The following is a 10,959-nucleotide window of genomic DNA, read 5'->3' on the forward strand; positions in this document are numbered from 1 at the left end:
ATTTTGATCGATAACTTATAAACCTTTAAAGACAGACCTACTGTGAGCAAGGTTGTTAATCCATGGTATTTGCTTTTGCTGAAGCCGTTAGCCCACATTATTTCATCTTATTTTTAAAATAATTGTGTTTAACAGTGCAATTCCTGGTGGAAAAACTACATTACCCATGATGCTGTACAGTCAAAATAGCACTTTAGCTCCGCACACTCCCATGAAGCACTGCGAATGATGTAAACAAGTCGATCTCTCCACACTCTTAAAATACTTAAATGTTTGTATATATTATGCTGTTCGCAATGCTTCATGGGATTGTAGTTCTTTCCCTTGCTAAAGCCGTTAAGTACACCATCTTGTACCTTTGTCCTTTTGTCTGATTTTCAAAAACTTTTTTGCTTCAAAAGTTTGTAATTGGTTCATGGCTTATAACTTTTGAACGAAGAATTTTTAAAAATCACTATGGGAAAAATTAAAGGAAAAAATACTTTCGGAACCAGCGCCGCTGAAAAAGTGGGCGGGCACTGTTGCACTCTATAGCAACTACATAGCAACACCCTAGCAACCACTCATGGCGATGAGTTTGCACAGGCAAACAGGTTTTCTTCAGCTGTAGTTTTTTTCCTTGCAAGGCAAATTCTCACTTTCTGTCCTTTATTTTCCTTTTTTTCTATATCTGGTTATGGATCACAGACATTGCTGGGCTTAATTAGAGATGTTTGTAGAGCTTTACCATGTGGTGCAAATAACTGTGTGAGACTAGAGAGAGAGGGAGAGAGAGGGAGAGAGAGAGAGAGAGCGAGAGCGAGAGAGTACTCTATGTACTGGGAGGGGTTGTTTGGTTAGTCATTGACAGAATATGGAGCAAAGTTGTGCTCTCTCACCATTTATCACTCCATGAGGAGATTGACCTCTTGGAGCTTCAGCATTGGAGTTTAGAACAGACAATGGCCTAATTATACCACACTGGAACACTGAGTGCACATCCACACAGAACAAACACACAATCTGTCGACGTATTGCATTCAAGCGATATCTCATAAGACTACTATACACGTACAGATCATCTGATAAACGCATACTAGATCTACTGATATTCATGCTGTGTGATTTGAACCAGTAATATCAATTAATGTATTTTATCATGTCCCCAAGCACATTCCCAATCAATTCAAATACATTTTATTAGAAGTAAATGTTTTGAGATGTAACTGGTTTGCTAAACTGGTTTGGCTGGTTACTGGGGAAGGAGAGTTGCTGATAAACTGCACGTCGTATTTACTTACATAGATCTCAAGCCTCTGTGCTGCTAACGGCTCCAAACTGTGCTTAAAACCCAATAGTTTGTTATTGCTTTTAACAATAGCAAAACAGAAGTGTAAAAGAAAAAAAGGAAGAGAATGAAAAAATATTTGTCAATTCTCTTTTTGCTGTTTGAATAAATCTTTTACAGTAAAATGTCATGCACATTATTTATCTGTATGCATATATACACCATCATTCAAAAATTTGGGGTCAGTAAGATAAAAATATTAACACTTTTGTTCAGCAAGAATGCATAAAATGTATCAACATTGTTGTTTCCACAAAAATATTGAGCAGCACAACTGTCTTCAACATTGATAATAATCAGAAATGTTTCTTGAGCGGCAAGTTAGAATGATTTCTGAAGGATCATGTGACACTGAAGACTGGAGTAATGATGCTGAAAATTCAGCTTTGATCACAGAGATAAATTACATTTAAAAAAATATACAATTGATCAAATAAATGCAGCCTTGGTGAGCATGAGAGACTTCTTTCAGAAATATAAAAAAATCTTACCAACCCCAAACTTTTTGAACAGTACTATATATTTTGTTCTTTAAGTATATTTATTAAAAAACATCAATTTCTTCAAGCATTTTAGAAGGTCTTTGACCAAAATGAGAGTTTGTTTATAAAAATTTGCAAGTTGCAACATTGTACAGGACTTTTTACATTTTCCCTATCCAAAACCGAGAGCAACTGAAACCCAGAGGTCCAGTACCTGCCGATGTGCTGCGGTGCCACTGGTTCTGCTGGTTTGCTCATTGCTCTGTGCTGGAGAGAAGCTCTGTGAAGGGACTGGGTGATGGGGATGCAGTAGACCCTCTGAACGACCACCTCAACAGGACCGCTCTGAGAGCCCGACGACCCACAATCCTCCACTGCGTCCAGTAGAGACATCCGAATTTCACTTCTGTTCAACTCGCAGACCTGAGGATGGAAAATTGGAAAAGTAAAAAAAAAAATCAATAAAATTTTTTTTCAAACCACACCAGTCAAAATTTCACGACTTTCACGTAATATGGACAATGACACCCATGTCACCTCAAACCAGCATCTCTCATTGAAAATAAAAGACTTCCGGTCTCTTTGTCACTGCAAATCACTGCAAACATGAACACTCTGGGGTCAAGTGTCTTGCTCTCAACGCTGATGGCCTTTGAAGGACCACACCAAACTTACAGATCAAAACAGCACCCTTTTGGTTACCAACCCTAAACCTTAACCACAACATCACAACAATAACTAGTGGAATTTAACTGTAAAAAAAGTTCATTAAGAGTTTTTTAAAATAAATGAATACTATTATTCAGCAAGGATGTATTAAATTGATTAACAATGACAGTAAAGACATTTATAATGTTACAAAATGCTGTTCTTATGGGAATCTGTAGGTGAAAAATTTGAAAAAGCAAAGCCTTTAATAGTGTTTATGTCACTGAATACTTTCAATGTGCCTTGTTCTGATAAAAAGCAAATCATCATATTAGAATGATTTCTGAAAGATCATGTGATGAAAGACTGGGATTAAATTATGTTTTAAATATGAAAACATTTAACAATTACAGTTTTTACTGTGCTTTTGTCAAATAAATGCAGCCTTGGTAAGCATTAGCGATTTTTGACAAAAACATTAAAATATCTTACTGACATTTTGAATAGTAGTTTAAGTGTTGATGACAATATGATAATGCAAATTTAAATTGATTCTCCACCCAAAAATGATCATATTTAAAATATATTTTAAAGAATGTTGGGAACAAAACAACATTGGATCCCACTGACCAATAGTTACATTATACTTTTAAACCTGTGGTGTGTTTACAACCAACATAAACTTTGTATAGACAACACTGCTCTTTGGTTATTTTGAGTCGTAGACGTTGCATCATGAATTTGTTACATGTCATGTAGGAAAATTTGGTTTTATTTTCGCACTTAAGCAAATATTCATGCATAAAAACACCACTCATTAATCATTTGCGCACAGTGTCACACAGGAAATGGCAGCTGTCTCCATTCCAACAGCCCGCCAGTACTTTCACACTGAATTTGAAATCTAGACGGTCCCTTTTCTGGGAATTTCTGTTTTCTTCCCGTGATCACATGAGAGGGAACAGCTGACGAACCTGTTTACAGGGAATGGATTTCTCTGTTGACACTTGGCTTGTCCCTGCCCGCCACAGGCTCCTGGTTAACGGCGGAGGTCTGCATTTCTCCACGGCGACCGCATCTCTCGGCCCGCCTGCGTTATCCTGCTTAATCTTCACGCAGATTTTCTGACTGAAGTGGGTGTTGAGAATTATGGGATAGCGTTCCCCTTCCACAACCAGATTCTGCCTGGAGGGAGACAAAAATGGAGTTCTGCTGGTTTTAATATGTTGTTTTTGGAAAATTACTTACAGTACGAACACATCCCACCTTCCTTTATACAGCTTGACGCTTTACAACATTTTCACAAAACTGAACAACATTGATTGACAGCGGACTCACTGAGCAAAACCACCTCCACACTTCACACACACATACAAAAGAGTCTCAAAATATTCTCTAGTACACACAAAAACTCAAGCCCTTCCCTCCCTGGGTGGAAAACGACTGTTGGTGATAAAGAGCGACTGACTGATCAACAAAGATGCTGTTTTCCATTTCACAGGCAGTCTGAAAGCGCTGATTTTAAGTCGACATAAGTTCTTTGTACTTGGCATCTAACAGATCAACCGCGAAACACGCTGTGCTCTTTGGTGTGCCTTAGTAAGAGACCAAGATGTTGTGTGCTAAAAGAAAGAGGTGACTTTGGCCCTTTGCTATGATTCTTCTTTAAAGAGAGTGGCATCTAAACACGGCTTGTTCTGAAGCACTATTCATCTTGTCTTTTCAAATGGATAAAAATGAGCTGCAAAGTGGGCCAGACTTTACGCATATGGTTAAAAGTTACCTAGGCTGTGCATCATGAGCGAAGCTGATATTGGAGACCATTGGTTCTATGATCTACTTAGGCTTAAGGCCTGTTCACACCAAGAATGAAACCTATAAAGATAACTATAACAATAACTAACTATATTAGCGACCACACCCGTAGACAATGTCATTGTTTATTCTAAGCGCGCTGCCGCTGTTGTGTCCTCTGCCGCTTTAAATGTTTGAGCTCTTTAAAGTCATGTGGATTCTGATTGGTTGTCAATGCTTTTATTGCTCATCAGCTGGAAAAAAAAATCATTCTGAAAGTGATTCCAATGATATGACATTCTTGTTATAGTTGTGGTGTGGACTGACTGCTATTCTTTTACATTTAGAACTATATCTTTATTGTTACCATTATAGTTATCATCCTTGGTGTGAACGGGCTTTCGAGAAACACAGTCCGATCCTGGGTAAATCAATCATTTAAGAAAAATAATATATTTTTTTACATTACAATCATAAAATTACAACACTAATATTAAGGGCTGTCTTAATTTCTTCAAGTTTTAATTTGACGGAAAACTGCAGGAAGCAGTTTTCTTTTAAGCTTCTCTTTAAAAAGTACTTCTCATTAAAAGTATGGGAAGATGGTTGGTACATGTTGTGTTCACAAAAGCACATTAAAGTGCTGTTTCATTCTGTTTCATTTTGATTAATCATGCATCCCAACAAAGACCTATGATCAGTTTCGTTATTATGGAAAGATCTACACTTCTAGGCAGGAGTCACTGGAACGGAACATGTACACAGGAAAGGGTTTTACATCTAGTTATTGATTAGAAGCACATGGGGACAAAAGCCTGCAAATGATATACACACTTTTGTGAAAACATCTACAAGTTGGTAAGCACATACATAATACTCGCTGTCAATGTACCATTCGCAGGGCCTCATAAGTAGGTTACAAACAGCCTGATCAATCCTTGCACTGGATGTATGGTAATTTGTCACAGATCTGTTCCAAACAAACGTGTCTTCAATAAGCGGAGACCTCCACTCCACTACAAGCCGGGGCCTGCAGAGCTCATGTCATGAGACGTAGTATGTACGTCAGCATTTAAATCATCCTGCCCTGAGAGAGAATTGAACAGGTGCCAGCAGAGGCAAGTAATCTCACTGAACCTCATGAACTTCAGCCAACAGCTCCAGGGCAGCCAGCAAAGACAAGTTTACACAGGAGAGGGGGGGGGGGGTGTCTCCACCCTAATGCAAACAGGCGCTTTTTCAACATGCTGTCAGCCTAGGAAGAATAGGAAAGAAAATTCCAGTCTTTGACAATCCAAGACTGACAGGTTAAAAAAAAAAAAAAAAAAAAAAAATCGGATTTTCATTAAATCTAATTTTTACAATGTGCAAAAAATAATAATGAATCAAATAATTGTAATGATATAATTTATAAGCAACATTTTATGTGATTTTGAAATATTGTGTATTTGCTCGTCTGCCACGCCAAGCGGAGTGATGCCAAAGAGTGAAACGGTTCCAGTGCTGATACAGGGAGAATAAGCCTCTCAGCCAATCAGATTCGAGAACCAGAAAGAACTGATGAATAAATAAATAAATAAATATATTACAGCTCTCAACTAACTTCTGTAATATATGTACACAGACAAACAATGACTTTATTATTCTAAAATGTACATAAATATTCATTATAAAATCATAGTTTATCATTTAATATATAATATTATGAACAATTTCAATAAATAAAAAAATAAAATAAAAAATAAGTACTCCCGGAACAACATAAATGTAATTTCTTACAAAAAAATGAAGAAATATCCTTTCTCATAAATTATATACAAATAAAAATACAAAGTCTTAGAGATCAGTTGCACAGGAAACAAAGTCTTAAGAGAGATTTGTTAATCTCACTGCAAATAGTGTCTCGTGGCGATCGGGACATACGTATGAATGATTTCCGGTGGTTTGGAGAAGGAAGTTATGTACAGACTTAAGAGTGTGCTGACGTCAGAGCTGACACAAACAGTTGAGGGTGCGGCACAGGTGTAATCACAACCTAGTGATGACAGGTATTTCCTTCATAGCTGAACCATGAATGAGCTGGGAACAACGTGTGTGTGTGTGTGTGTGCGTGTGTGTGTGTGTGTGTGTTCTTGTGTGCGATGGAATTGGTCATCAGAAATACACCAATACAGGCTGTACATAATTAACCCAACTGCTTTGGATTTTCAATTTTTGACTTTAATGTATGTCAAATCTAAGATGGTAGTTCTCAAATGGTGGTAAATGCAAAATATAAACTGAGACTAACTATATATGCAGAGTTAGGGGAGCCAAATAAGCATTTTTAAAATAACAATGGGGTTATCAATTTGGAGAAGAAAATGCTTCACATATCTTTTGTTGTCATTGTTAACAGCTATGCATCCAATCAAGATTACAGCATTTTGGTGCAAATTCCTCTGTCACTTGGACAGGTTAGAAAGGACATTTGATTTTAAGGACATTCTTGTTTACTTTCGTACGATGAATCTTGATATCAAATGTAAAATCAGAGTCCTGAAGCAAAACCAGTTGAGAACCACTTATACCACCATAAGACAGAAAATAATCTAAACTATGATCAAATTGATGGGAATTCTAAAAGCACAAAACGTTCAAGGTTCATCTGTGATTTAATTCTCGATAAGCTTTTTAAGTGTTTGAGCATTTAAAGTGGTAGATGACAAAACTGCAGCATGCACTTATAATAAACAGAACATTATCGTGCATTGACATGGACACTAATATATTAATCTTTATAGTTATTGTTTTTGGTGTGACCCGGTGTTAACAGTAATTTTAAATTAAAAAGGTTTGTCAAAACAAACTTGTTCGAAATTAAGTTGTGTCACCATTAGCTATTTTTAAATAATATTATATATTATACAATATGAAATATATATTATAAATAAATAAATATATTTAAAATATAAAAAAAACATTATATTATAAAATATATTATAATATTTGATATTATATAACATTTTAATGGAAATTAATGCCATTGCCTTTTGGATTACTCTGAATTATTTAATTCCAATTCAACTTCCTGAGGGGTGTGGACAAATCAATTAAAATTCCAACTGATGAAATGAATGGAAGTCAATTCTTACTTTTGGAATTTTGCCCAACACTGTGTCACACTTGCACAGGTATTTCATTGAACTGAAAAAAGCTAAAAAAAAAAAAAAAAGTGACTAAACATCTCTTTAGAGTTAAAAAAAAAAAATTCTTGCATTCATGCGATTTTACATAAAATAAAATAAAAACTCCATGTCTACATTACTCAACTACCCACAGGTTTTTAAATATATTTGACGATAAGTAAAGTGTTATCATCTGCCGCCCATTTTCTGCAAACTATGGGGGCCAAATTGGAGTCAATCTGGTGGACTTTCCAGGGTAAAATGAACTCTTGGACTTTCCAGGGTCAACTAAGCCTGCCCTTAAAGCAAACACTCCGCAGAGGGAGAGAAAAAAAAAGAGAGCAAATGAGACAAGAGGAGAAACTGTGCCAGCAGCACACTGTGCTGCATGTGTTTTCTATTCAGCTCTCTGGCCTCTGTCACAGTTATTGTGATCCGCAGCCTAACGCTCCTCACAAAAAAAAAAAAAAACCCAGAGAAAGAAAAAGGCAAGGGAAGAAAAAGGATCCAGCAATGTTTTTTCCCAGCTTGCTGGAAATGAGCTCAGAGCTGCCAGGAAGAGGTATGCAGGCCATTCCCTGGAGCTGAGGAATGACGTGGGAGCTACGCTACATGGGGGCGATACGGGGGAGAGAGTGAAAGGGGCGGGACCCTGGCTTCCGGCGAGTCCTGATCCGGGGATCTGTGGTCCTCCCACACAGATGGAGACTGGCTCGTCTGTCTCTGTCACCTTCAGCCCCACAGGCCTCTCGTCTTATCAGCTCTGTGCAAAACACACGGCTGCACACGGCAAGACCGTTCCTGCCAACCTGCGGCTTAACAGTGATTCATCACTAATTATCACAGAAGAAATAGGGAAATGTGCATCAATGCTACGTAATACAAGTAATCTTGACAAAAAAATAAAATAAAAAAAAAATCCAGCTGGCAAAACAAAGCAGAAAATTAATTAGAAATGAAGCTTAAAAAAATTTAACTATATGAAATATTAAGAAAATAAATAAATAAAATGTAAACAACCAGGTTGTTTGCATTAGAAAAATATCTAAGAATACTGTCGCCAATAGTTGGGACACTGGGACAGCAATATTATTGATCTGACTGCACTGACACTATTGGATGAGAACTGAGCTGGATGATGACATCACTGTTTATAGATGAAATTAACTCATTTAATAATTGATGATCTTCACAATGGAACTGAATAAACACTGAACTGACTTAAGCTGAACAATGACACTGTTTTCTTTTAGAGCCGAACTGAAAAATTTACTTTGTTTGCATCATTGAGTCATTTTCATGTTATCACTGTAAAGCTGCTTTGAAACAATATTGCATAAAGTGCTATATAAATAAAGGTGACTTGACTTGAATAGAAATATGTTTAATACAACTATATTGATTATAATCAAAGTATTAAATAAAGAAGAAAAAATGTGTTCTGTGTGATTACTAGGAGTTGAAAGTGTATTTTGTGCCAATTTTATAGATTTCTGGTTGAAAATTAAAAGTCCAAATCACAAGAGTAAATAGTGCACCTTTCTTCAACAATCCACACAATCTGAATCATCATACATGTCCGTAGTACAAGTTTGATAATTATAGTTAAAGTTTGTTCAAATGCTTGAGCAAGCACTACTGATAATACACAAAATTTAAAAATACATATATGTATTTAAACGACCAAATCTAGTGTATTATGTCAATAATCCATAAATTGCCAAAGATTGTTTGAACAAAAAAAAAATAACAGTATCGACTATCATTGTCAGAGATAATAAACGAATGCTATTTCTGATATGTTATGGCGAAATGTTAAGGAACAGAACCGACCATGGAGGGTAGATGTGGACGATGTCTCCGGGCACAGGTTGTAGCTGGGCGGCCGTGGCTTTGTTGAAAAGAGCCACACACCTTTCCCCCTCCGGCAGCCTGTCACACACTGCGGCCTGCATGCCACATTCCTCTCGAACTCCCAGAATCCTCAGCGTCAGGACACCTGGCCTGTCAGCTTGGGTCAAACAAATGTATGCATGAAACTGTACATCTGTTCATGGACGGTTTATTTATCCATGTTACAATTTAAGTGCTAAAACTATATATTTTTACAGTTATATATAACTATAACTATAGAACTATATATAAATACAGTTAAGTACTATACAGCATGAACAATTAGCATATAAGTAAGCTTTACATTTCATTAAATGACCAGCATCTGAAAGACCGTTTGCTTCTCAAAGTCATCAAGTTTTGCAAAACAACACAGATATGATACAGGCCCAGTAAATTAATAACAGCAGCAGGATATTTTGGGTTATGCTGTGAAAACTCACACTGGCGCGGTCTCAACTTTTTCATTTCAGTCAGTTCTGAGGAAATGAAACAAAATCCAGCTCTCTGACGGGATATATTCCCATGCTGACTGTTTGAGGAAAACTTGGCCCCCTCGACTGGACACATGAACACAATTGACTCAGCTGAAATCATGGCGAGCACAGCCAAGACTTCAGAGAAGAACTTCTGAACGATGTGTAATGGAAATTTTAGCGAAAAATTTTAAGCAGCGAGAGAAACAGGCTATGTTTACTCCATGCAATCCCATGCAAAACAAAAACACAAGGAACACTGGCTTTTTTCAGGGGGTAAACAGTGCTAAAAACAGTAATGGAAAAGGAAATTAACAAGTTGTTAAATGCACATACTGATATGTGATTTATCAGCTAATATGCTGTGCGTTAAAAATAGATAATAATAAATCTATCAACGAGCAAGAAGTGAGTGGGAGATGCGTTCCTCAGGCTGTGGAATTTTCTAAGGAATTATGCCAGTTGCAAAGCTGTCCATAAACTATGTCCAGTCACCCTAAATCCTTTTTCCACTAGCAAAAGTGAATGGAAATGGCTTGAGAACTAAATTCAGAGGTCATCTTAGTCAGCTAACATTACATCCACAAGCATGCAATGCAATGAATCAGTTAACGTGGAAAGACAGACATTCAAGGCTAGAATATCATTAAACCACTACATTTCCGATAATTATTTTTTTTTAGATGAATAACAACTGTAATCAACTAATTATTTTATTTATTATACTATTTATTAAATAACTTTGCAGTGGCAGTGCATCACACACACACACACATTTAATTTCCTCATAAGTTTTCTCTTGAATTTCCACTTTCAACTGGAGCGTTAACTTCTTTAAACCTCCACACAAACAAACTACACATGCTTGAAGACCCCTTAGTAGGGCACTGTTTGAAAAGAAATCCGTTATACCATGGAAAATGAAAACGTAAGGTGTGTGACTGTGTCTGCATTGTGTTTGTGTTTGTGGTTTCCTGTCGCTTCGGCTGAGAGACAATTAAGTCCTGTTGTCACCTGAATCACAATCGTAGGTTTTTACAGCCTACTCCTCCAACTGTACACTGAGAGATCTCATCACTGGAATATTCTACACATTTCATCAAGTGAGACAAGCAATTATGGAAATATGAAAACTGCGGGTTGGTGGTTAAATATTTTCCTGGTGCATATTA

General features: G+C 36.8%; 1 protein-coding gene across 1 annotated transcript in view; it reads right to left on the minus strand.

Moving 5' to 3' along the window:
• The window catches only part of spidr (scaffold protein involved in DNA repair), a 46,215-nt gene that overhangs the window by 19,532 nt on the left and 15,724 nt on the right, over positions 1-10,959 (minus strand). The window contains exons 8-11 of the mRNA XM_081352787.1: positions 9,228-9,429; positions 5,144-5,281; positions 3,432-3,642; positions 2,024-2,232 (exon numbers count right to left, since the gene is read on the minus strand). Of these exons, the coding sequence (XP_081208913.1) occupies positions 2,024-2,232; positions 3,432-3,642; positions 5,144-5,281; positions 9,228-9,429 (760 nt within the window). The remainder of the gene's footprint in view (positions 1-2,023; positions 2,233-3,431; positions 3,643-5,143; positions 5,282-9,227; positions 9,430-10,959) is intronic.

The sequence above is a fragment of the Scardinius erythrophthalmus genome (assembly GCF_964197995.2).
Source record: "Scardinius erythrophthalmus genome assembly, chromosome: 22".
Classification (NCBI taxonomy): Eukaryota; Metazoa; Chordata; class Actinopteri; order Cypriniformes; family Leuciscidae; genus Scardinius; species Scardinius erythrophthalmus.